Source organism: Salvelinus namaycush, chromosome 20 (assembly GCF_016432855.1).
Source record: "Salvelinus namaycush isolate Seneca chromosome 20, SaNama_1.0, whole genome shotgun sequence".
NCBI lineage: Eukaryota > Metazoa > Chordata > Actinopteri > Salmoniformes > Salmonidae > Salvelinus > Salvelinus namaycush.
Window position 1 is genome coordinate 7448181 of NC_052326.1, and position 27285 is coordinate 7475465.

General features: G+C 42.0%; 1 protein-coding gene and 1 long non-coding RNA gene across 3 annotated transcripts; one reads left to right on the top strand and one right to left on the bottom strand.

Moving 5' to 3' along the window:
* LOC120064999 lies at positions 1 to 21346 on the top strand. The gene is made up of 3 exons (XR_005478633.1): positions 1 to 217; positions 9090 to 9132; positions 18935 to 21346. It is a non-coding gene; the product is annotated as an uncharacterized LOC120064999 (long non-coding RNA).
* On the bottom strand, positions 16750 to 25950 carry LOC120064998 (inhibin beta B chain). 2 transcript variants are annotated; one of them, XM_039015627.1, is made up of 3 exons: positions 25623 to 25950; positions 25072 to 25372; positions 16750 to 19727 (listed from the first exon to the last, which is right to left on the bottom strand). In XM_039015627.1, the coding sequence occupies exons 2-3, from the start codon at positions 25307 to 25309 to the stop codon at positions 18925 to 18927; spliced, it is 1041 nt and encodes a 346-aa protein (XP_038871555.1). In that variant the 5' UTR covers positions 25310 to 25372; positions 25623 to 25950; the 3' UTR covers positions 16750 to 18924. The 2 variants fall into 2 exon arrangements, with proteins under 2 accessions (XP_038871555.1, XP_038871554.1); XM_039015626.1 differs by having other exon boundaries at positions 25072 to 25948.
* Positions 25951 to 27285: the final 1335 nt, after the last annotated feature.

The window sequence follows — 27285 nt, forward strand, 5'->3', positions numbered from 1 at the left end:
AGAACATGGGGTAATAGACGAGCAAACAAGTTCAAGTGAAATACTGTGTGGAGCTAGAATGTGTGTTGAGTGTGCTTTTGGCAGGCTTGAAGCTCAGCGGAAGAAAAATGATCACAATATCAACAATTGGAAGACCATCGTAGCAGCTTGCTGTATCGAGCATAATATATGCGAGAGCAGACGGGGAAGCATTTGAGGCACATATTCTGGAGAACAGGTATGAAGAGGAAGAGGAGGAGTAGCCTATTTAAGACAACGTCGATGCACATTGCCTATGCAGAGCTCTGACAGAGTATTTTGCACGATTATGAAGAGATTAGCTAAACGTATCCGCAATAGCCTACATAATGTGTATGCTTATCCACTGTACAATGCCGTTGTCATATTCTGCTTAAAAAAAGTTATTAAAGTTATATTGACTTGTTTTTGTGGTCAAGGCACAGTGTTAATATTTTATTAACCCAAATTACACTAACAAATAGATTATTTTCAGTTCATGTCCAATTAAATAAGTTCACATCTTCACATTAAACTTGTTTTGTCGCACTGTAGACATAACCTTGTGTATGCTGACAGATTTGACGTCATTTTATCTGTGGCCAATGACCTTGAGCCTTCTTGGATGGGCACTTCTAATGTAAGTCTATGGCAGCACCCAAGAGGCTTGAATTATTGAGCTCTACCCATAGATTTTGCGGTAACGTAGTGTCCCCATGAGTGACAGAACACTGAGCCACTCACAGCGCAACTAGAGAACATTACCAACCTCTACGCTCCGTATTTTCTGCTGGCTGCCCCACCACCACAAAAATCACTGAGCTCGGCTGAAAAACCTGCATTTTGTAGCTGCCTTACTCAAGAAAGCAAAAAAAATACCATGTTTGAATCCGGCTTTATTAATTTTTATTTATTTACATTGTTTGCAAACTGATATGTGACACGTATTAACGGCAAAATAACAAGCAAAACAGGGACACAAAAAAGGCCCCACCTGCCCTGAATGACGCGTTGCCACTGCCTGAAACGTAACCATATCTAGTTGTGTTAATTATACTTATTTAGCTCATGCAAGGCAGACAAGAGTGGTTGCTCGCTTGTACTGGCGGCAGAAGTTTCCTGACGATGATCTTTCGGCTGGTGCATGGGGTTAGGCTCGTGCATGGCGGTGAGGGGGAGCAGAAGCACTGCTTGAAGCAACAGTGCGCATCACTTGAGTGAGCATCTTGATCATGTTTGTCCTGGGCTTCACGCGCGCTTTCCTTCCTCTTCAATCTGCATTCAGTGCTTCTCTCTCTCCAGTTCCATTTCCCGCTGGTGCCTGGCATCTTTGTGCAACATCTCATCATGAACTTTCCTCTTTGTCAGTCGGTGCCGTTTAAGATGAGGGAGGCCGATTTTTTTTATGAGCATTTCTTTAATTTCTATTACAGCATATTGGATGACTGTCATTCATGTTCTACTCACCCAGTTCAATGTAACATCGAAAGGTTCAGGCTAGTACATGATACTCAAATATTCCCTATTCCCATCATGAAGAGCGATACAACCTAGCCTATGAATGAAAGTTTACAACATAAGTGCATAGGGCGAGAGACATTTGAGTAATCAAGGTGACAGACATTGGCACATTCAATACCGCCTTGCACACTCTTGCTTGCATCTAGCTGATATAGGGTGTAATCATTAGTCCAACAGTTGCAAACGAGAGTTTATATTGGATGAATTCAGGTGTGTTTATCCCCGTTCCGTTTGCTTTTCTTTAAGAAACGTTTTTCAACACAACCGGCGGGAGGAATACACCCCTGATCACACGCGATCACAGTTCACTTTCATAGCAGGCACATACCGTTGATGTCGGAAGTCATTAAAACTTGTTTTTCAACCACTCCACACATTTCTTGTTAACAAACTATAGCTTTGGCAAGTCGGTTAGGACGCCCACTTTGTGCATGACACAAGTAATTTTTCCAACAATTGTTTACAGACAGATTATTTCACTTACTTCACTTATTTCACTGTATCACAATTCCAGCGGGTCAGAAGTTTACATACACTAAGTTGACTGTGCCTTTAAACAGCTTGGAAAATTCCAAAAAATGATGTCATGGCTTTTAAAGCTTCTGATAGGCTAATTGACATCAATTAGAGTCAATTGGAGGTGTACCTGTGGATGTATTTCAAGGCCTTCCTTCAAACTCTGTGCCTCTTTGCTTGACATCATGGGAAAATCCAAAGAAATCAGCCAAGACCTCAGAAAATAAATTGTAGACTTCCACAAGTCTGGTTCATCCTTATTGCTAGCTTCAACAGATTCAAACCCATCCTCTGCCTTCCTCAGTCTTTTAAACCTCCTCTCTCTTTAACTCCAATCCACCTCCCTTAACCAATTACCAGACTCCTTTTGAAAATATTTAACTATTCCAAGCCATAATCTCTTTTTAGCCTCCTCAAGAGACATGTAAACCCTGTCCCTTCACTTCAAACCACCTCTCTCTTTCAACTGGTCTCACCTTAAGCCAGTATGGGCTCCCAAGTGTGCTCCCAAGTGGCACAGCGGTCTAAGGTGCTAGAGGGGTCACTACAGACCCTGGTTTGATTCCAGGCTGTATCACAACCGGCTGTAATTGGGAGTCCCACAGGGCGGCGCACAATTGGCCCAGTGTCGTCCGGGTTAGGGTTTGGTCGGGGTAGGCCGTCATTGTAAATAAGAATTTGTTCTTAACTGACTTGCCTAGTTAAATAAATTAAATATTTTTTTCATTTAATGTACAGGTGATATTTAAGAGCGGCTTACCCAGTTCTCCAGTTGGCTTGAGAGATGTGGAGGGTTAACACTTTTAGTTGGCTCTCCCTATCTGATCTTCCCTGTTTTTCATTTTACTCCACTTTGTGGTTCGCTCCCTATCTTTAAGTTTGGTGTGGGTTTTTATTTTGTTTGTCTCTTCTCGAGCAAATTTAGTGGTAGCTCATGGTCGGTATATTTTAGGTCTCAGTTGTTGTTGCTACTAAACTTTCAGTGGACACTCCCATTTTTTGTTCACAACCCCGCCTAGATCCCCCTTTCTGTTTGTGCGACATTTTTGGTTTCTTGCTAGGGAATGTAACAAAACGGGGCTAGTCTGGGATATTGTTTCTCGTGAGTATGGTATTCGTTCTAATCACTTACTCTGAGGCTCTACTGTGCCCAGATATTTGAGGGTTCAAAAGACACTTTTGTTGTAGTTTGTCACTGACAGCCACCAAGAGGCGTAGGCTATATATACAAAAAGCCATGGACTTTAAGTTGGAAGCATTTGTGGAGACCCTACATGGAAGAAACTAGATAAATATACAAAGGTGAATCTGCTTATCATTACAAAGCATTATGACATCAAAGTTGCACATGCAATTTCAAAAGCAGTAGTCAGAGTTACATGCTGACCACACCGCCCGTTATGTGTGCGAGCGTGGTAAAATAAATGTAATATATGTAATAATAAATGTTATTCAATCATTTCATCCAAACTGCTTGCCCCTGTCAACAAGCATCTGCATAGCCAGGAGCTAAAATAGAACTTGGTTCTATTTTTTATGCTTGATACGCTGCTAGTCCCTCCTCTGCCAACTCCTCATTGGTGTTTAGGAGCATAAACCCACGTGGGTGATTGAAAGATGATCTGAGGTTCACACTCCAGTCCAGTTGGTGGTAATGTACCTTAAAGTTGGTTGCCAACCGCCATATAAAGTCAAAATAAGAACAAGACAGAAGGAGGAGAGATTATTAGAAACAAACTCAGTTTACCCTTTTATCTGTGAATTAATTGTTAGAGTAGAGGACCTTGTCCATTTCAGGTAAAATAACAACCCAATGTTTATATCCCAGGACAAATTATCTAGCAACAGCAAGCTAGCTAGCTAAATTTCCATGAATGTTTAATGCGTTTCGATCTGTCCCCAAATTAATATAGTTGGATCAGAGTTTGTTTAGATATTTCAAACGGCGTGTCCTGATCGTGTCTGGTGTGGATGTACAAAATCAACATGTGCGTGATGGAGACCATGTCCGGTCTAGTCCGTATGCTGGTCTATACTGCTTTGGTGGAGGAGGAAATCCTTACGGAGAGGGAGGATGATGAAAAGGTTCCTATGGGTGATAGAGTACACCCTGTAGACGTGCAACTGCGAGAGGTAGAACTAAAGGCAAATGGGATCAACAGATATTAGACCTTGAGCACAAGGAAATGGAAAGAGGTGCAGGCAGACTAGAACAAGAACTAGGGGAACGTGCGCATACCATCTGGTTAAAAGAGATGGAGCTGGAAGCGCGACAAAGAGAGATAGATCTGGAAGTACTCCGAAACAAATCAGGCCATCCTACACACTCAACAGAGTTTGATCTTGGTCGGAACAGCCGGATTGTACCGCCTTTCAACAAAAAAAGGAAATGGATGTATATTTTACCCTGTTTGAGCCGATTGCCAAATCCCTCAAATGTCTACAAAATATTTGGTCACTGCTCCTTCAAAGTGTTCTTGTGGGAAAAAGCCCAGAAAGTGTCCATCGCTTTATCTTTTGACCAGCGCTCAGATTATGACACTGTTAAAGCTGCTATCATTCAAGCACATGAGTTGGTTGGTCTCAGAGGCATACAGACAACAGTTCCATAAATTACGAAAGACCGAATCACAAAGCCATGTTGAGTTCGCAAGGGAACAAGCATGACTTTTTGATTGGTGGTGGGGTTCTCAAGAGGTCAAGGACCTTGAGGATTGAATTAAAGACACTCATACTTCTCAAGCAGTTGAAGAATTGCCTTTATGAAAGGGATGGTACCTACATTTATGAGCACAAGGATCTCACTCCTGAGAAATCTGCAGTCTTTGCAGATGAGTTTGTGTTGACACATAAAACTACCTTCACAAACAAAGCACCCAGTAGTTATCCCTACTCAAAAAGCAATCCAGAGAAGCCACGTCCTACTGCGAGGTTTCAGTCTTTCTTTCAACAATCCCAAAAGATAAGGATCAGCCGAAAACTGTTTTGAAGTATCCACCAGTTTGTCATTACTGCTGTGACAAAGGACACAATGTCTTTCAGTGTTCAAAGTTGAAATAGAGAGAGAGAAAAGGAGTTTCTTCTTGTGGGAGCCCTCCAGCCCATCAAGTCTCTGGTTGGGACTGGTGTATCACCTAAACAAGATTTTGGATCCGATGTGTATGAACCCTTTGATTCAGACGGTTTCGTGTCTCTGCCAAGTGGCAATTATGTTGAGCAGCCGGTAAGATACTGTGAGACATTGGGGCAGCCAAATCCTTCATTTTGTAGGGTGTTATGCCTTTGTCTGACACTTCATCAACTGGTTACAGTGTGTTAGTGGAACTCAAGTCTAATCTTGCTTCTGGTTTTGTTGTCGTTGGAGTGAGGCCTAGCCTAGCAGTGAAGGGAGTCTCATTCATTTTGGGAAATTATTTGTCTGGAAGGAAGGTCATGCCAAATCCTCTTGTTTGTAAGGAACCCAGAGTAGAGGAACCTGATCCCACCATGGTCGATCTGTTCAAGACGTTTGAGTGATCCTGATTTCGGTAAACCTCCTGAGTTGACCTCTCCTTTGAAAACCCCAAAGGTGAGTGAGTTTGTAGGACCACTGAAGACAGAGAGGGTCCCTGCAGTTGGCACATCAAAGTCTAGGAAGCAGCTCATTGCTGAACAGAGTAAAGATGTTTCCCTCTACAGACTCTTTTCTGAGATACTGTTTGTCCGGAGTTTGATGAAGTTTGTGTGGGTTACTTTGACAGAAATGGTGTTCGAATGAGGAAATGGCATTCTCGCTCCACTTCTGGGAATGACAATTGGTCCAGTGTATCTCAAATTGTCGTTCCAGTTACACTTCGACAATATATGCTGAGGTTGGCTCACGATGGTAGTATGGCAGACCATCTTGGGGTCAACAAGACGTTTGACCGTATCATGCGTAACTTCTTTTGGCCTGGTCTGAAACAGGATGTTGTGGCTTACTGTAAATCCTGTTGCATTTGTCAGAGGACGGGTAAACCAAATCAAGCTGTACCGGTTGCACCTTTGCAGCCTATTCCTGCTTTTTGACAAACCTTTCAGCGAACTGTTCTGGTGGACTGTGTTGGTCCTTTGCCCAAACCAAAGAGTGGTAATCAGTCTCTCTTGACCATCATGTACGCTGCCACTAGATTCCCTGAGGCCATTGCACTGAGGAAAATCACAGCTCCCAGTATTGTTAAGGCCCTGGTGAAATTATTTTCAATGTTTGGACTTCCGCAAGTAGTGCAATCAGACCAAGATTCGAATTGTATGTCAAATAACATCCAGGAAGTGCTACAGCAGTTGGGGGTTTTGCCCATTGCCCTTCTAGTGCCTCAGAGTCTCAAGGTGTTCTTGAGAGATTTCATCAGACTTTGAAGTCTATGTTGAGAGCTTACTGCTTTGAGTTTGAGAAAGACTGGAATGAAGGGATTGCTCGTGCTGTTTGCAGCGTGGGAGTTGGTCAGGGAACTCTCGGTTTTAGTCCGAATGAGCTCGTGCTAGGACATCATGTCAGAGGTCCTTTGAGCTTGCTGAGAGACAGGTTGTTGCAGGGCAACACCTTAAACACAAAAACAAATCTGTTGGAGCACGTTAGCGCTTTTGGATACAGATTGAACCGTGCCTGTGAGTTTGCCAGTGAGAATCTGGAAAGGGCGCAAATGAAAAGGAAAGTTTGGTACGATCAAAAGGTCAGAAGCCACACTAGATGTGGGTGACCTAGTCCTGTTTTTGTTGCCAGTTCTAGGGTCACAGTTGGAAGCTTGCTTTTCAGGCCCTTACCAAATAGTGACATTTAAAAAAAAAATGGATTAAATCATCAGTACCGGAAAAATAATGTCTGTCATGTCTGTGTCATGTCAACATGTTGAAACCATACTTCACCCTCTGTGATCGGGTGGAGACGTTGGTGGGGACCAGTAGTGATGTTCTGCCTGTGGCCACTGCTGTCGCCGTTGACAATAAACTTCCTCAAGAGCACGAGGAAAGCTTAATACACCCTGTGCCTGTGGGACGGCAGAGTAAAAAACACCTTGATGTATGTTTTGACGCACTTGTCTCTGACATGCCTATTGAGTGAATCCTGAAAAGAGAGAAACTCTCTGTGATGTGGAATTCATGCTTGAGCACAGCATTGCACAACATGGCAACAGTATTTGGAGTTCGCCCTCTATTCAGACCCCTTGACTTTTTCCACATTTTGTTACGTTACAGCCTTATTCTAAAATTGATGAAATTGTTTTTTCCTCATAAATTTACACACACTACCCCATAATGACAAAGCAAAAACAGGTTTTTAGAAGAAAAAAAACTGAAATATCATATTTACGTAAGTATTCAGACCCCAGCGATTACAGCCTTGAGTCTTCTTGGGTATGACGCTACAAGCTTGGCACACCTGTATTCTTAGAGATTCTCCCATTCTTCTCTGTAGATCCTTTCAAGCTCTGTCAGGTTGGAACAGCTATTTTCAGGTCTCTCCAGAGATGTTCAATTGGGTTCAAGTCCCGGCTCTGGCTGGGCCACTCAAGGACATTCAGAGACTTGTCCCAAAGCCACTCCTGCGTTGTCTTGGCTGTGTGCTTAAGGTTGTTGCCTGGTTGAAAGGTGAACCTTCGCCCCAGTCTAAGGTCCTGAGCGCTCCGGAGTTGGCTTTCATTCATCTTTCCCTCGATCCTGACTGGTTTCCCAGTCCATGCCGCTGAAGAACATCCCCACAGCATGATGCTGCCACCACCATGCTTCACTGTAGGGATGGTGCCAGGTTTACTCCAGACAGGCACATAGAATGGCACATGAGTTACGTGCCTCCTTGAAGGCGAGAGGTGCAGGAATCAGGAGCAGGAGAGCAAGGAAGTCCCAGTGGCACAATAGTTTATTCCGAAGTCCCAACTCAACAACAACATGGGGGGGAATACGCCCAAACGAGGTCGACACACACAGGGAACTAAACGCTACACACGGGGGAGAAACCTCTACTCCTAAACACATACCAAACCGGTACAACTGCCGTGTGAAAGAAAACCCTGTGGTGCAGACACGCACCCCTAACAAAGTAACCACAGCAAACAATCCCGCACAAAGACTAGCAGGCAGCGGAGGTAAATAAACCCACTGAAATCAACTAATAGGACACAGGTGTAAACAATACAGACAGACACAAGCGAAAAGGAAAAATGGATCGGTGGCAGCTAGTAGGCCGGCGACGACGACCGCCGAGCACCGCCCGAACAGGGAGAGGAGCCACCTTCGGTGGAAGTCGTGACAACATGATTCTGTCTATTGTTTTCGATCCTTTAGAATGACACTTCTGGTTTTAGCGGGAAATACCTGGAAAATATTCAACCCTACTGAGTACTGAGCTAGTTCACCTCAATGTGGGGCAACTAGCCCTTTAGTGATGTAACACAGGGCTGATGTATATCAGATAACTGTCTGTCGTAATGGGATCAGCCTGGTGATTAAGAGTTATTTGAGGTGGCTCGCACATCACAAGGCAAAAGCAGACACTACAGCCTTAACCCTAGGTCTTGTATGTTTACATTGGCTGTTGTATGTGTACATTCACAGACTTTGTTGGTGAATAATGGTGCACTAAGGTTAAGAGATAGGATCATATGTGCATGATTAAAATATTCTGTAATGTGTAGGCCATATAAGATCTATATTTTTAACTTATATTTTATTTATCTTTTCATTTGCATGCATGGTTGAGAAAAAGAGCACAACATGGAATACTAGGTACATGCATGCAGGTACCTAGTATTATCTGTAAATAGCCCACCCAACTGCCTCATCCCCATATTGTTATTTATTTTTGCTCTTTTGCACCCCAGTATCTCTACTTGCACATCATCATTTGCACATCTATCACTCTAGTGTTAATGCTAAATTGTAATTATTTCGCCATTATGGCCTATTTATTGCCTTACCTCCCTGTTCTTACTACATTTGCACACACTGTATATAGATTTTTCTATTGTGTTATTGACTGTACGTTTGTTTATCCCATGTGTAACTCTGTGTTGTTGTTTTTGTCACACTGCTTGTGTAAGAGCTCTCGTCGTTGGAAGGAGAGGAGGACCAAAGCGCAGCGTGGTACGTTTCCATATTTATTGGAATACTTTTTCAGCACGAACAAAAACAATAAACAGACAAAAACCAAAGAAGCTACAGTCCTGAACATGGGAAACACAAAATACATGAAAACACGAACAGGAACAATCACCCACAAACCAACAGTGCAAACAGGCTACCTTAATATGGTTCCCAATCAGAGACAATGCAAAACACCTGCCTCTGATTGAGAACCATATCAGGCCAATTGACAAACCTACACATAGAAACACATAACATAGACTACACCCACCCAGCTCACGTCCTGACCAACTAAACAAAGACTAAACAAAGGAAATAAGGTCAGGACCATGACAGCTTGGCCAGGTCGCAGTTGTAAATGAGAACTTAAACTCAACTGGCCTACCTGGTTAAATAAAGGTGAAATAAAAAAAGGAGAAAAAAAGGTGAGGTGACAGAAACCCTGAGTGGTCTGACTGGGACCTCTGACAGAGAAAGACGCAGTAAGGGGCCTTTTAATTAGGTTTCACTTTTCCTGCAGGTCTCTCATGTCAGGGAAGGGGTGGATAGGTCAACGAGACAGTGGTGGACAGCTGACACTAATAGAGAGAAATGGAAAGGAGGGAATAAGCCTGCATCTTAGAAAGAAAGGGCATGTGGTAACATTAATTTACAGCCGTTTCAGTACTAGAAAGTAAAGACCATCTTACCAGGTAATCTTAATACCAGAAACATACTGTGGAAATACCAGAAAATCAAAGGGCTATCAAATAAAGATCAACTAACTATTATAAACTGTAAGACTCTATCCAAAGATTTGAGTGATTATAGACTCCTGATTATACTGCACTCTTTCTCTCTCCCCCTCTCTCTCTCTCTTTCTCTCTCTCTCTCGCTCGTTCCCCCTTTCCTCTCTCTCTCCCCCATCTCTCTCTCTCTCTCTCTGAATCCTTGAGAAGCACATCCGAGTAATTTAATAGTTGAGCTCTGTGGCCTGCAGGGTTTTACCTTTACATCATCAACAGTGGCCAGGGACCAGGGTAAAAGCTCTATTGTAGCTCTACAAAAAGACACTGTTGCCATTCCTATAGCACATAGGGAAAGTCCAAATGGAAATTGTTATACACCACAGGATTGTGTGTGTGAGACAATATATGATTGCAATGCTTTTTCTGTTGCAGTCCGGTGATGTCATATTGTTTGTATTTGCTATACATTTCTCTGTAGTGTTAAGTTGTATTCTCAGTAGCCTATTAGTTAGCATCCTGTGCTTCCTCTTCCTTTTGTTGGTATTACCTGACAGCTACAGGGAGAGTGTTCTACCACCAGGGTAGGGCTGGCCTTCTATCCCTCTCCAAAGATTTCCCACCTTGTCTCTGGCTACTCTTAATGAAGTGAGAAGTACAGCCCAATGAACTCCAGTTATCAACACCAGGAAGCATATCACTATGTTGAGGGTTAAGATCAGGGCATTCAAGCATATAGTTTATTAGGCTGCAGATGAAATAAGTTACGGGGTGGTGAAAGTGCACGGTGATGAGCTTGATGCTACTTTCCAATAAATATAGAGGGTGTTATGCTGGTGACATGAGGATCGATGCTTGGCTGCCGATTGACGATTAAAAATGATCTTGCTGAAAGTAATCTCATCATGTAGGTAAGCTACCCGCACTGTATCTGCGAGCTGCTGGCTAGAGCGCATGTGCCAAGACTAGAGTGGACACATTTGCTATATAACGCAACAGTTTTGGGGGAAAAACAACAGTAGAGATGAAAATGTGAAGGGAAACCATTTAACTTTTATTTTTTATTTGGTACATGGGAATTTAACCACAAGTTATTTTTATGTGCACTACAGTACCAGTCAAACGTTAGGAAACACCTACTCATTCAAGGGTTTCACTTTAATTTGACTATTTTCTGCATTGTAGATAGTGAAGACGTCATAACTATGAAATAACACATATGGAATCATGTAGTAACTAAAAAAGTGTTCATTTAAACAAATCAAAATATATTTTATATTTCAGATTCTTCAAAGTAGTTACAGCTTTGCACACTCTTGGCATTCTCTCAACCAGCTTCACCTGGAATGCTTTTCCAACTGTCTTGAAGGAGTTCCCACATATGCTGAGCGCTTGTTGGCTGCTTTTCCTTCACACTGATGCAGCACTCCATCACACTCCTTGGCCAAATAGTCTTTACACAGCCTGGAGTTGTGTTGGGTCATTGTCCTGTTGAAAAATAAATTATAGTCCCACTAAGCGCAAACCAGATGGGAAGGCGTATCGCTGCAGAATGCTGTGGTAGCCATGCTGGTTAAGTGTGCCTTGAATTCTAAATAAATCACTGAGATCACCCGTTCACCTACTCTGCATCTCACAAAGACACAGCGGTTGGAACCAAAAATCTCAAATTTGGACTCTTCAGACCAAAGTACAGATTTCAATCCGGTCAAATGTCCATTGCTCGTGTTTCTTGTCCCAAGCAAGTCTCTTCTTCTTACTGGTGTCCTTTAGTAGTGGTTATTTTGCAGCAATTCGACCATGAAGGCCTGATTCAGGCAGTCTCCCCTGAAAAGTTGATGTTGAGATGTATCTCTTATTTGAACGCCGTGAAGCATTTATTTGGGCTGCAATTTCTGAGGCTGTTAACTCTAATGAAATTATCCTCTGCAGCAGATGTAACTCTGGGCCTTCCTTACCTGTTGCGGTTCTCATGAGAGCCAGTTTCATCATAGTTCTTGATGGTTTGTGCGACTGCACTTGAAGAAACTCCAACAGTTCTTGAAATGTTCTGGATTGACTGACCTTTGTGTCTTAAAGTAATGATGGACTGTCATTTCTCTTCGCTTATTTGAGCTGTTCTTGCCATAATATGGACTTCATCTTTTACCAAATAGATCTATCTTCTGTATACCACACCTACCTTGTCACAACACACTTGATTGGCTCAAACGCATTAAGAAGGAAAGAAATTCCACAAATGAACTTTTAGCAGGACACACCTGTTAATTGAAATGCATTCCAGGTGACTACCTTATGAAGCTGGTTGAGAGAATGCCAAGAGTGTGCAAAGCTGTCATCAAGGCACAGGGTGGCTACTTTGAAGAATCTCAAAAATAAACTTTATTTTGATTTAACACTTTTTTGGTTACTACATGATTCCGTATGTGTTATTTCATCGTTTTGATGTCTTCACTATTATTCTACAATGTAGAAAATAGTAAAAAATAAAGAAAAACCCTTGAATGAGTAGGTGTGTCCAAACTTTTGACTGGTACTGTATGTCATCACGTAGGCCTACAGCCTTTTATCCACAATAAATCACTCAGGTGGGAAAACGCTCATATTGTTTCATCAAGAATTTAGAATATTCACATAAATCTTTTGCCAATTAGATGGAAACCTATTTTATCATTCCATCTCTCCTTGATTTACTATGTACAGTATCTGTCCCCTGGAGGGATACATCCTGTATACAGGTTGTGGCTGACATCTAAACCCTGTATTAGGGATTTGCGTTGGAGATTAAGTAGAGTGCTGCCGCCAGCCAGGATTAGGATTAGGGTTTTAGTGGCACAGTGTAGTGGGTCTCTGGGTTAGTGTGTCAGTATATCAGTGAGTCACTAGGTTTGTTTCAACTGGAGCTCAATCTACTTTTCATGAATTCACTTCCTGGGGCAGTGCGTAGGCCACTCCTGCAGTGAATGCCTCACATGTCAACATAAAGCTACTGTCCTCAAATTGAAGAACACATGCAGCACAGCCAACTGCAATGGGCACAGATGGTTTTCATGTTATTATTTAACATATGTTTCTCCCAAAGTGATTATTTATTATTGACATGTAAGATGTATGGAATTTGCATCACTCAACAAGACTTTTTAAATGGGGGGGATTCCCGACCCTAGTTAAGCGCTCGTGATGGAACGTTTTATCTCTATGTGTATTCTGACCTTCAGTTTAAGCATGAGAATAGTGTGCTGTTCACCTGCTATTCATTCGGCGTGGAGTGGAGTTCAAAGAAATGACGGTGCGTCTACAGATACGCCTTATTCTGACCATGACTTAATTCCCTCATAATTCCACCACCTTCAAGTGCGAGGAAACCATGAATAAGGTCGAGCAAACATGCCAGTCCCAAGTTGAAAAAGCCTCTACTTTGTTTTTTTTCTCAGATAGAAATAACAGCATTCTCTAATGCACTGTAATTTATACATTTATAAGAGCTACAGGTAAATGAGTATGTAATCCGTTTGTGGAAGGGGATTGTAAATACACGTAGTAATTGTTTTAGATGATTTTTCCTTATGATCACTGGAGACTAATGTGAAACCAGTCATATGGAAGTAAACTGAAAATCATATCAAAATGACATGTATTGTGGCCCTTTTTCAACAAGTAGGCTATAAATAGCTGTGCCGTTATTTCCGAATTGTAATTGTATGCCCTCATAATTTGCGTGGATGAAATTTGGAGACGTGTGCACTTTAAAATGTTTTTATTATATGCCCAGTTTTATTTTACAATTTGTATCATGTTAAATATTAGCCAGTATGGGAATCCACCGTCAGTAATACCCACATACATTCACAACTGCCACTTAGTGCTAGCTTCCTTGAATTGCAGCCTACATTTTGCATCATTCCATTCCGTTGACCTTTCTTTCATCTGCCACGTCTGTGTGGTTGTTCCTGAGGGTCGCTAGCATTAGTGGATCATGTTACACTAACGTTGTACAAATAATTTGGGACATCTAGCCTATTTAAATCATTATGGAACTCAGACCAAAAATTTGCCTAAATAATATACAACAGGATTTCCTAAAGTTGGACCTAGGGGCCCCCCCCGGGGTGCACGTTTTGGTTTTTGCCCTAGCACTACACGTCTGATTCAAAAGAACTAACTCATCATTCTCATGCTGAAACAGGAAAGGACCTTCACCAAACTGTTGCCACAAATTTGAAGCACAGAATCGTCTAGAATGTCATGTAGGACGTCATTACAAGTAGGCCGTCATTGTAAATAAGAATTTGTTCTTAACTGACTTGCCTAGTTAAATAAAAGGTTAAATAAAATAAAAAGATGTATCCAAATGGCTTACTGATTTACCTAGCTATTATCAACAGCTCAGGCTATTATCAATTTGTCATTTAAAGTACATGAAGAATGGTGTTATTTCTATGGGGGAAAATAAAGTAGATGTTGTTCCACTTGGAATGTAGATGTTGTTCCACTTGGAACGGACAGGTTGCTCGACCTTATTTCTCGCGCGCAGAGGTGGTGGAATTATGAGGGAATTCAGTCAAGGTCAGAAGAAGCGTAGAGAGAAAAGTGGAAATTATATTCAATTTAACTCGGGTCGGAATTCCCCCTTGATTTTCAATGCAAAAGAAAGACACTGAAAAACAATATAAACGCAACATGTAAAGTGTTGGTCCCATGTTTCATGAGCTGAAATAAAAAATCACAGAAATGTTTCATACGCACAAAAAGCCTATTTCTCCCCCCAAAAATGTGGATCAGCATGACTCAGTATGATTCAGCATTACACAGGTGAACCTTGTGCTGGGGGGAATAAAAGGCCACTCTAAAATGTGCAATTTTGTCAAACAACACAATGCCACAGATGTCTCAAGTTGTGACGAAGCTTGCAATTGGCATGCTGACTGCAGGAATGTCCATGTTGACAGATAAATTCATGTTAATTGCTCCACCATAAGCCGCCTCCAACGTTGTTTTAGAGAATTTGCTAGTTCGTACAACCCGCAGACGTCGTGTATGACGTCGTGTAAGCGAGTGGTTTGCTGATGCCAGCGTTATGAATAGAGGGCCCATTGTGGTGGTGGGATTATGGTATGGGCAGGCATAAGCTACGGACAATGAACACAATTGCATTTTATCGATGGCAATTTGAATGATATTGAGATACTGAGATATTGAGATACCGTGACAAAATCCCGAGGCCCATTGTAGTGCCATTCATCCGCCGCCATCACCTGCTGTTTCAGCATGATAATGCATGGCCCCATGTCGTAAGGATCTGTACGCAATTCCTGGAAGCTGAAAATGCCTCAGTTCTTCCAAGGCCTGAATACTCACCAGACATGTCACTCTTTGAGCATGTTTGGGATGCTCTGGATTGACGTGTACGACAGCGTGTTCCAGTTCCAGCCAATATCCAGCAACTTCGCTCAGCCATTGAAGAGGGGTGGGACAACATTCCAAAGAGCCACAATCAACAGCCTGATCAACTCTATGCAAAGGAGATGTTTCACGCTGCATGAGGCAAATGGTGGTCACACCAGATACTGACTGGTTTTCTGATCCATGCCCCTTCCTTTTTTTGTATCTGTGACCAACAAATGTACGGCTGTATTCCCAGTCGTGAAATCCATAGATTAGGGCCTAATTTATTTATTTCAGCCGACTGAGTTCCTTATATGAACTGTAACTCAGTAAAATCTTTGAAATTGTAGCATATTGCGTTCATATTTTTGTTCAGTATATATTACCAATGTATCCAACTATGTATTTTGAAGAGCATGTGATTATAGAGAACTTGGTGTGATATGAAACACTACACTACTACATACCAGATGAACTTTCGGAAACTCCAGCAAATTGAGCGCGTCAACTATTCAAGTTTTATCATTCTAACTTTTCAACCTTTCGGCCTTCGCCAGAGCATTTACGTGCTGACCGTAACCTATTTCTCTCTGACCTTTGGGGCCGGGTGCGGGCGGATGCATGATATGCTCACAGAGGCTGCTGGGTGCCAGAAATATGGCAACTATTTACCTGACAAACACAGACGTTCCATAAAACCACTTCCAGTATTTGTCCGGGCAAACACGCTCTTTGCCTTTCAGGCGCTATTGATTTTCGTTTTTGACATATATATATATATACAAATAAATCCAATCACTGTCATAGTACTTTGCAGTTTAAATGTGGGAAGTTGAATTGTGTAACTGTCTTTTCAAAGAGGGTAGCTTAGAATTTTGTATTTTGATGAATATGTTTGAAGTCCTAGCTGTGTAAACATTAAATGCGAAGTTGCCGAGTCATCACTTGCAGTTGACTATAATGCTATATGCAACTATGTCTAAAGCGTATTAGAAAACACTACAATTCTCCACACCAACTCATATTCCATCATCTCATTCTGAATGATGTCTTTGCACTCAATAAAAAAATATATATATTCCACTGTGCCATAAATCCATGTTTGAATGATACTGTTTACAACAATAACAAAAATATGCAAATATTGATTTATGGGACAGTATATATTCTTTTTTACAAAATTGAGTGCAGAGAAATCATTCAGAATGGGATTCTGATGAAATATGAGTTCAGAGTTTGTGTTTTCTAACATGCTTTAAACATTTTCATAACGCATTGTAGTCAAAGGCAAGTTATGACTCAGCAAAATGTGGAAAACTAATTTTCTATGTAACAAAACAAAATACAAAAAAAACCCTGCAAGGACAGAAAGAGTGAAAATAAGTCCACATGTGAAAAAAATTGAATTTCCCCCTTAAGTTGCAGAGTTGTGTTGTTCTTTGTAAGCATTTTCTTTCTGGTAAAACAGGAAGTGCAACTCCTTGAGAAATCAAAAACGTCATCAGTGTCAAGTCAAAAATATTTATTTGTTCTGTTTAAAATACATTTTCAATAGAATTATGGAATACAGTACAATAGACACATAAAAAAATAACATTTATTAATACAAATTATTCAACATATCATGTAATATAAAAAGACAATAGAATCTACTGGAATTGATATTCAATCAAAATGCTGGTGTCATTATCCAGTTACAGTATAGAGAAATTCTGTTTACAACAGATACAATATGAAGTTATATCAAGGGCCACACATACTGTCCATAAAGCAAGGGCTTACGAATATGACCTGATAACAATATTTTTGCCATTGCTTTTAACATGCAGTGACTGAGTACCAAAAATAGGATATGGCAGTAGAGAACAACCCGTTGCAGAATCTCATAAATATACAGTAAGCCGATAAAGTGCTCATGAAGAAATCATTGCCAATCATGAAAGTCATGTGAGGCTTTCTGTTTGGAAAAACTTTCACTTTTTGGTCTCACAATCAACGGTATTAGTTATCATCATGGTACATTCCAGACTGCAGTACATGTTCCCTATGGAAGGATGGCTCCTCAATGTGACATACATTAAGCTCTAGGACAGGAGGACAGGAAGTGCTTGCAGAAAAACAATATAATGTTCTATTATTCTAATGTTCTAAGAGCCAGGTAACCAGGAAGTGTTTGCTATAGGATCCTGAGGGCAATGTTAGCATATCATACTGCAATGCAATATGGGGACTTTTGCGCCATAGTCCAGGGTAGGGTAGGAAAGTCTACAGTACAGTATACACTGTTACTGCCAACCACACACAAGATGCACACCATTAAGAAAGCAGCAAAGAGGTTTCAGCTTTAAACTTATCATACACACACATTATACCCATTTAGTGTAAACATTATAGCACGAAAACAAAGATAGACAGATACTTTATTTGCTTGAATGGATTCATCTAATTTACATCAGCCCTAAACTTTAGATTTTGGAAAATGCAAACTCCGATGTGCCTTGGAGCATGCACATGCTTGTTGACCTGCGTGTTTCGTGGACCTTCACGTTGCCTGACACTGTGGCAATAGCTAAATGTTTGCTTGTACAGCTGACTAATAACCGTGAGTTCATGCCGTCAAAGCCAGACTGTTGCCTAACTGACTATCTGAGCAAATAATACAGTGCATATGCTGATGAAACCATTTTTAACCTATCCACCTCAGATATCTGCTCCTGTCTGGGTGGTTTCCCAGGAGTGAGATCTATTCCCGATTTATTTTAAAGCTTTCACTGCTGTCTTGTGTTGTATAAAGCATCAGAATTGCATGAGTGCGATTGCACGAGTCTCGAGAACGTAGCTCCTCTATGGGATCTCAAGAAAGTCTAGAATTCAGAATCAGAACACCCAATTTGCCTTCTAAACGACAAAACAGTGGGGAAGTCCAAATGCTCTGCAATGTATGTAACTATACTTGGAATGGACTCGAAGGAATTAGACAACTTTCAAATTAAGATTTTTTTTGGTTTATATTAGTGTATACAATTTCACTGTTTTACGATGGGCATTCTCAGTCGGATGTGCACGTGGGATATGTGTGAAACTTGTCAAAGCAACACACATCTTTTTAGAAACAAAGAAAAAGAGTAAGCTCTACTCCATTTCCCTTAGGTCCAGGCACTGACTGCATAAATCTTACTGTGTCTTTCTTAGCTCACCTCACGCTCACCAGTAAAACAAAAAAACTAGGTATAAAAGGAAATACGATAATAACAGCTCATTGTTTTACAGTAAATAAAAAAAGGAATGAAGGCGATATATGAATCTCTCTCCTCTTTCTGTCATGTGCTATCTGTGTATGACCAATTGACTAAACAAACCCTTTGAGCACTCAGTACTATTCCCAATTGGCGTTCAAAAACCCTCTATCGAATTGATGAAGACGGAACATCTTAAATTCTATACGGCATGATCGTGAAGTATGCATGTATGTCTTTGCATCTGTCTGTGCATGTGTTTGCATCTGTCTGTGCATGTGTTTGCATCTGTCTGTGCATGTGTTTGCATCTGTCTGTGTATGTGTTTGCATCTGTCTGTGTATGTGTTTGCATCTGTCTGTGCATGTGTGACACATTCAATCTAGTCTTCTCAGACTAAAAGCATAACTAGCTGAATGTCTTGTCTTTCTCTTTCTTCTCTTTCTTTACGTACAGCCGCAGGACTCTACAATCATGTCAGGGACGTCGGTCTTGACAATGCTGTGCTGTGAGTTGAAGTAGACCATAGACAGAGGCCTGCGCTGGATGGGCACACAGCAGGAAGACACTGCTGTGTTGATGCCATTGGCTTTGAGCTGGCTGAAGACTGTAGCGTGGAAGGAAGACGCGATGCCTGGAGACCCAGCCAGGGCCTGGGGACACTGGCCCATACAGTAATTCATGTGGTACCCTTCTGGAGCTATGATCCAGTCCTGCCACTGGATATCCTTGAACTTGACGTAGAAGTCCTTCTTGCAGCAGACTGTAACATCATCTCCGCACTGCAGGGACCTCTTCTGGAGGACGTGTTTGTGGTCCTCGCGGAGCCGCACCTGGGCCACCATGAAAGGCTGGTGGGCCATGTCCATGGTCTTACCCAGCTCACACAGGTTCTGGCTAACGCCATTCTCCCCGGCTACCCCAGTCTCTGTGCAGGTGACTTCCAGCTGTAGCAGCCGCTGGCCCCCGTCCATGAACGCTTGCAGGGTGTGTGTAATGGGGAAGGTGTACCAGTTGCTCTTCTGCACATCCAGGATCTTCTCTAGGAGGAGGGTGCGGTTAGAGCAGCTTTCCCCAGGCCCGGAGAGGTAGATGTGGGCTGTGACGGTGGGGCGGGGCCCCGAGTTAGGGGCGTCAGAGGAGCGGACGTACAGCCACAGGGCTGACTGGAGCACCTGAATGCTGTGGCCTTGCTCCTGCAGGAACTGGAAGGTGAGGCGTGGCTGAGCACCAGTAGTGTCCATCTCATCTAGATCACAGAGAGAAGATACAGAGTGTGAGGATTGGTTTGTCATTTTATCACAATAAACAGTATACCTGTAGGTGTATATATAATTTATAAACTGTAAACCACGTGTCAAACTCATTCCATGGAGGGCTGAGTGTCTGGGGTTTTCGCTCCTCCCTTGTACTTGATTGATGAATTAAGGTCACTAATTAGTAAGGAACTCCTCACACCTGGTTGTCTAGGGCTTAATTGAAAGGAAAAAACAAAAGCCTGCAGACACTCAGCCATCCGTAGAATGAGTTTGACAGCCCTGCTGTAACCCTATACCAGTCTTTCAGGGTAGTTCTAAGTGATGGCAATATTTTTCATATAAGTTCACATCACAAAGTTACAGCATGTTATTTATTTAAGCAAAGATACAATCTCAAAATCTGTAACATATCACACTAATTGAAGTGTCCTGGATTTACCTTACTATGTTACGTCATCCAGGTTCAAAATTGAAATCAAATCATGAATAGTTTCAATTGGAATGTGGTCAAATAGAATGACATGAGCTATAGCCCGAGGTACAGATGTCGGATCTTAATATTTCATCGCAAGAGGAAAATAATCCTGGAGGATTTTAATGAAGATTTAATATTTAGAATTGCCACCAGGGGGCAGCTGGAAGCAGTGTTTGGAGCCAATACAAGAACTTAGACCGCAGGTTCACTGGGTGTCAGTTTAAGTAGCCTATGTAGGCTACGTGCAGGCTACAGCAGGTCTCATGTGAATTCTTATGTGGAATATAATAAATTGCCAATGTTTGTAGGGGGAAGATGTATTTTTCATTAGGGAAAATCTGTTTTTTTAGATAAATTGTTTTATTACATATTGAAGGCAAGCAATAAGCGAAATAAATTCATGGTTATCTCAGGTCCAGCGGGTACAGCCACTGACAATGGCACACATATGCCAGAATAGGCATGGCTTCAAATCTGGCCCACTACTGCCCTTTAAATTTAAGGAACTAGTACTTTTCAAGTTACTCTCTGTAGGCTGTACTTTGACTCAAGTAATTTCTGAATGAAGCAACTTACTTTTCACTCTGTTACATTATTTATACCAAATAACTTCAGTTACATAGATTTATATTACTATATCGTCACTGTCATATGTATTATAGATTTCTGGAGTATGATAAGTATTTATAAGATATATTTCTGCTGTTGAAATTGTGTTTCGAGGACTAGATAACTATCTTTGGCTAATCCACAATCTGACAAAGTTCAATCACCTGTTTTTAGCTCCCCATATGATCTGTTTGTTGGCCAACTAGCCAACTTGTCATTGGCATAAAGAGTGAACAGATTAATCGGATGTGTGTGGCAATAGATAACTAGCTATCACATTAGGTTGCCAAGGTGGCTAAGATAGCTAGCTGCAGTGTCAACCATGTAGCTAGCTAATGTAAACTAGATCAACGGGTCAGCTTTTTGTGCCATATACTAGAAATCTACTTTTAACTTAAAATGAATTCCATGGTGAAATGTGTTTGATTTGCATATTAGTAACATGATTGAAAGTGACATTTCGGTATTGATTGTTTGACTGCTGTAACACGTGTAACAATTAAACATCACACTTGGTGTAAATCATTTTAGTATGCATTCACCATCACATATACATTAAATTATATAGTGAAATTCATTTTCATTAACGCTATTGAAATCGTTAAATTATTCCAATGTCTCGACTACCATATACAGTGCAAAGTATTCAGACCCCTTGTCTTTTTTCATTTTGTTACATTTATTCTAAAATTGATTAAATAAATACAAATCTTCAATCTACACACAATACCCCATAATGACAAAGCGAAAACAGGTTTTTAGAAATGTAGAAATTGAGCTCAGGTGCATCCTGTTTCCATTGATCATCCTTGAGATGTTTCTACTTGATTGGAGTCCACCTGGGGTAAATTCAATTGATTGGACATGATTTGAAAAGGCAGACACCTGTCTATATAAGGTCCCACAGTTGACAGTGCATGTAAGAGCAAAAATCAAGCTATGAGGTTGAAATAATTGTCCGTAGAGCTCTGAGACGACAGGATTGTGTCGAGGAACAGATCTGGAGAAGGGTACCAAAAAATGTCTGCAGCATTGAAGTTCCCCAAGAACACAGTGGCCTCCATTCTTAAATAGATTAAGTTTGGAACCACCTAGAGCTGGCCGCACGGTCAAATTAAGCAATCGGTGGAGAAGGGCTTTGGTCAAGGAGGTAAACAAGAAACCGATGGTCATTTTCCGATAAGAAAGAACTGTTACAGACCCCCGTCAGCCCCCAGCTGTGCCCTGTACACCATATGTGAATTGATCGCCCCCCATCTATCTTCAGAGTTCATACTGTTAGGTGACCTAAACTGGGACTTGCTTAACACCCCGGCCATCCTACAATCTAAGATAGATGCCCTCAATCTCACACAGATGCCCTCAATCTCACACAAATTATCAAGGAACCTACCAGGTACAACCCTAAATTCGTAACCATGGACACCCTCTTAGATATCATCCTGACCAACTTGCCCTCTAAATACACATCTGTTGTCTTCAACCAGGATCTCAACGATCACTGCCTCATTGCCTGCGTGCGTAATGGATCCGCGGACAAACGACCACCCCTCATCACTGTCAAACACTCCCTAAAACACTTCAGCGGGCAGGCCTTTCTAACCAACCTGGCCCGGGTATCCTGGAAAGATATTGACCTCATCCCGTCTGTAGAGGATGCCTGGTTGCTCTTCAAAAGTGCTTTCCTCTCCATCTTAAATAAGAGTGCCCCATTCAAAAAATGTAGAACTAAGAGCAGATATAGCCCTTGGTTCACCCCAGACTTGACTGCCCTTGACCAGCACAAAAACATCCTGTGGCGTTCTGCATTAGCATCGAATAGCCACCTCGATATGCAACTCTTCAGGGAAGTCAAGAACCAATATACTCAGTCAGTTAGGAAAGCTAAGGCTATCTTTTTCAAACAGAAATTTGCTTCCAGTAGCACTAATTCCAAAATGTTTTGGGACACTGTAAAGTCCAAGGAGAATAAGAGCACCTCCTCCCAGCTGCCCACTGCACTGAGGATAGGAAACAATGTCACCCCCGATAAATCTATGATAATCGATAATTTCAATAAGCATTTTTTCCACGGCTAACCATGCTTTCCACCTGGCTACCCCGACCCTGGCCAACATCTCAGCAGCCCCTGCAGCAACTCCCCCCCCCCCCCCCCCCCCCCCCCCCCCGCTTCTCCTTCACCCAAATCCGAACAGCTGATGTTCTGAGAGAGCGGCAAAATCTGGATCCCTACAAATCAGCTGGGCTAGACAATCTGGACTCTCTCTTTCTAAAGTTTTCCGCCGAAATTGTTGCAAACCCTATTACTAACCTATTCAACCTCTTTCATATCTTCTGAGATCCCCAAAGATTGGAAAGCTGCGGCGGTCATCCCCCTCTTCAAAGGGGGAGACACCTTAGACCCAAACTGTTGTAGACCTATATCCATCCTGCTTGCCTTTCTAAAATCTTCGAAAGCCAAGTTAATAAACAGATCACCGACCATTTCGAATCCCACCGTACCTTCTCCGCTATGCAATCTGGTTTCCGAGCTGGTCATGGGTGCACCTCAGCCACGCTCAAGGTCCTAAACGATATCATAACCGCCATCGATAAAAGACAGTACTGTGCAGCCGTCTTCATCGACCTGGCAAAGGCTTTCGACTCTGTCAATCACCACATTCCTATCGGCAGACTCAATAGCCTTGGCTTCTCAAATGACTGCCTGGCCTGGTTCACCAACTACTTCTCTGATAGAGTTCAGTGTGTCAAATCGGAGGGTCTGTTGTGCGGACATCTGGCAGTCTCTATGGGGGTGCCACAGGGCTCAATTCTCAGGCCGACTCTTTTCTCTGTATACATCAATGATGTCGCTCTTGCTGCTGGTGATTCTCTGATCCACCTCTACGCAGACGACACCATTCTGTACACATCTGGCCCTTCTTTGGACACTGTGATAACAAACCTCCAGACGAGCTTCAACGCCATACAACACACCTTCCGTGGCCTCCAACTGCTTTTAAATGCTTGTAAAACTAAATGCATGCTTTTCAACCGATCACTGCCGGCACCCGCCCGCCCGACTAGCATCACTACTCTGGACGGTTCTGACCTAGAATATGTGGACAACTACAAATACCTAGGTGTCTGGTTAGACTGTAAACTCTCCTTCCAGACTCACATTAAGCATTGCCTTATCTCAGCTCACTGGTCACCATAGCAGCACCCACTCGTAGCACGCGCTCCAGCAGGTATATTGCACTGGTCATCCCCAAAGCCAACACTTCCTTTGGCTGCCTTTCCTTCCAGTTCTCTGCTGCCAATGACTGGAACGAATTGCAAAAATCACTGAAGCTGGAGACTTATATCTCCCTCTCTGACTTTCAGCGTCAGCTGTCAGAGCAGCATACCATCACTGTACCTGTACACAGCCAATCTGTAAATAGCACACCCGACTACCTCGTCCCCATATTATTACTTACCCTCTTGCTCTTTTGCACCCCAGTATCTCTACTTGCACATAGATCTTTCTATTTTTCGTTTGTGTTATTGACTGTACATTTGTTCGTGTAACTCTGTGTTGTTGTTGTTTTTGTCGCACTGCTATGCTTTATCTCGCAGTTGTAAATTAGAACTTGTTCTCAACTGGCCTACATGGTTAAATAAAGGTAAAAATAACATAAAAAACTAAAATACAGAGTTTACAGAGGTGTATAGAGTGCAGTGATGTGTCCTTTAATGAGCATTGGTGGCAAATCTGATGGCGGAATATTAAAGAACATCTAGCAGCTCGAGAGCACCCTTACCTGCCGATGTATAAATTACATCTCTGTAATCTAGCATGGATAGGATGGCCATCTGATTAACAAATACAATAAGAAAGGTAGCATATTAAACTAAATTGAGGGTCTTCAATTTAAGTACAGAATAATACAAAATGTTCTGAGACCAGGTTGAATCACGAAGTTCATTTGAATTTCCTGACGCATCTGGAAAATGATTGCCAACAAAATAGTGATCAAGTTAAGATTAGACATCTGTAGGCCTACCTTGATATTCCCCAGTTATCTCAAGTCAGGGTTTCAATGTAAATGTCTGAGCTCAGTATTTTAATTGACATGGCTTATTTTCATTTTTCCAAAAGCGCATTCGATTCAGTCAGTAGTCTACATCGGAGGTAATAACCAAACGCCCAATAAAGTCCATAAGAAAGTAAACAATAGTGACACTAGTGTAGGCTACACTATAATGTTCAAAATAACTTAACTTACCAATTTCTGCGAAGCTCACCATTTCATATCCCTGATCTTTTGTATCATTGATCTTCATTTCAAGTTCAATGGTGCCGTCCGGTCTGACTCGCCCCGCGTGCAGTTTGCGGAGAGCCGTGATAAGCGCAGCGCGGGGCACAGTCGAGGTGATGTTCGGTCTCTCTTTCAGGTGCAGCTTGTTCAAGATCTGTTGCTTGGCGATCTCAACCAGGAGCCTCTGCTCCGAATCCTTCTCCATCGGCGGAATGCCACAAGACGCGCAACCAGGCGTTGTAGCTGCGGTGGTCGCAGCCTCCAGTCCCTTCACCAGCAGAGACGTCATCAATGAAAACATTAGAAATGTGGAAGAAGAGAATAGCATGTTGGTGGGCTCTCTAGACACATGGATACTATGCATTTTAGAGGCAGGCGCAAGTGTAAGAACCGATAATATTAAACAGAGCATGTTTGAAAATGTTGTTCCACGAGTTCCTTTGGATGCTGATCTATTTGCATTCATCAAGTTCCTGAACTGTTCTAGTCAGAGGGACCTTGTTCCTGCAGGTGGTTACCTCGAAGACAAGGATGAGAGAGCGTGAGTGGTACTTCAACAACTAATGATGCTTCACATAACTGGGGTAATCCACCAAAAGTTGTGACACGTTATAGGGACACACCAATGAGCGCATCAAGGAAATGACAGCACTGTCTCTGACTCTCTCTGACAGGACACACACACACACACACAAACACAAAAAAAGAGAAAGACGGCGGATAGCATGGCACATGCGCTTTAGCGCACAGTGATCAAATTGGCCACATTATTACGCACAGTGCCTTGAAGGATAAGAGAGGGTATATTATCGATCACAGTCATCACTACACTATATCACCGAATAATAAACTCCAATTGCCAAACACTTGTGGCATGCCACGTAGACCAGTAAGCGTAGGCAACTTTGACGCGTCATTATTTGAATAATGGCATGGAGCCAAGGTATTACTCAGCGCGACGCGTCACGAACTGTGAACTTTACCCCAGGTAGTTACCCCTCTTTTTACTCCAGCTCCATCTGGTCAGATAGCTTGATAATGCAAATCAGCACATATAGGCCTACAATAAATAGGAAGGGGCCAGTATTGATAACTGAAGTACTCTCTCAATTAGAATTTGAAATTGTACTTATGTTAATCGAAGTCTTGTATATTCTATTCTATACTTTTTCTGTATCATGTATTTAACCATGTGAATCATTTGCTTTATCTTGGTCAGGTCGCAGTTGTAAATGAGAACTTGTTCTCAACTAGCCTACCTGGTTAAATAAAGGTGAAATAAAACAGAAATTAAACGTTTTTTGGCCTAATGCCCATTGCTAGGGTCTGAATTGGATGGTCATTATTATGGGCTATGTGTACTGTAAAACATGGCTTGCCTTTTTAGCCAAATGCAACATGGTGTCCAATAAACTCACAATACACAGTTCGAAGTTATTAATGGATCCATGGTGAACAAGCATTGCTGCAATTGGCTTGAAATGGGATTGACAGAGATAAGCAGCTATTCATACAATGTTAGCGCAATATTAGCCTGCATCTACAAGAAGAGATTATGAATAAAAGACAGATTTTGTACCAAGCATATTTCGGTGAATGTAGGCCTTGGCCAATAGGCCTGCCTCTGCCTGCCCACTCACTGCACACTAACACCACAAATAACCTATCTGAACCAGGTCAATGACATTCACAATAACAGCTCAATAGAAGACACTCACATAGTGTAACGAATGATCCTAAATCGTAGGCCTATGTGTCATCGAAATTCAAAAGTATTATCTTGGTGGATGAACATTGGCCAAGATACTAATTTCTGATTTGAACCCGAGTGGAACCAGGTGTGTAGTTCTATAATAATTCACATGGTTATTTTATCACATCTCAATACTTGCCTTGCATGATTGCCATCCCTGTTCAGCTTTTATTACATTCCACTCCTTGCTACTCCAATCATTGGTCAAATGATTCTTTGGCAAATGACAGGAATGGATTACAGTGGAATGTTCGCTGAAGAGACTGGTACCCATATTAGTACTTTCTCGCCACCTTGTGGGGAGTTGTGGATACTAGAATGAAACTACAACAGGCATCGCAACAGGCTACAACAGTACGGTACACATTTTATTAGTGTGGCTTGTGAAAGGACATATTTTTTGCTCGCGCTACAGACAGCTAAATCGG

Bases quoted from the DNA above. Each gene is read 5' to 3' on its own strand.
- LOC120064998 (XM_039015626.1), bottom strand. From the start codon at position 25,570: ATGAATGCAAATAGATCAGCATCCAAAGGAACTCGTGGAACAACATTT. The intron at 19,728-25,071 runs GTAAGTTAAGTT...TCTGTGATCTAG, and splicing joins GGTGAGCTTCGCAGAAATTG to ATGAGATGGACACTACTGGT.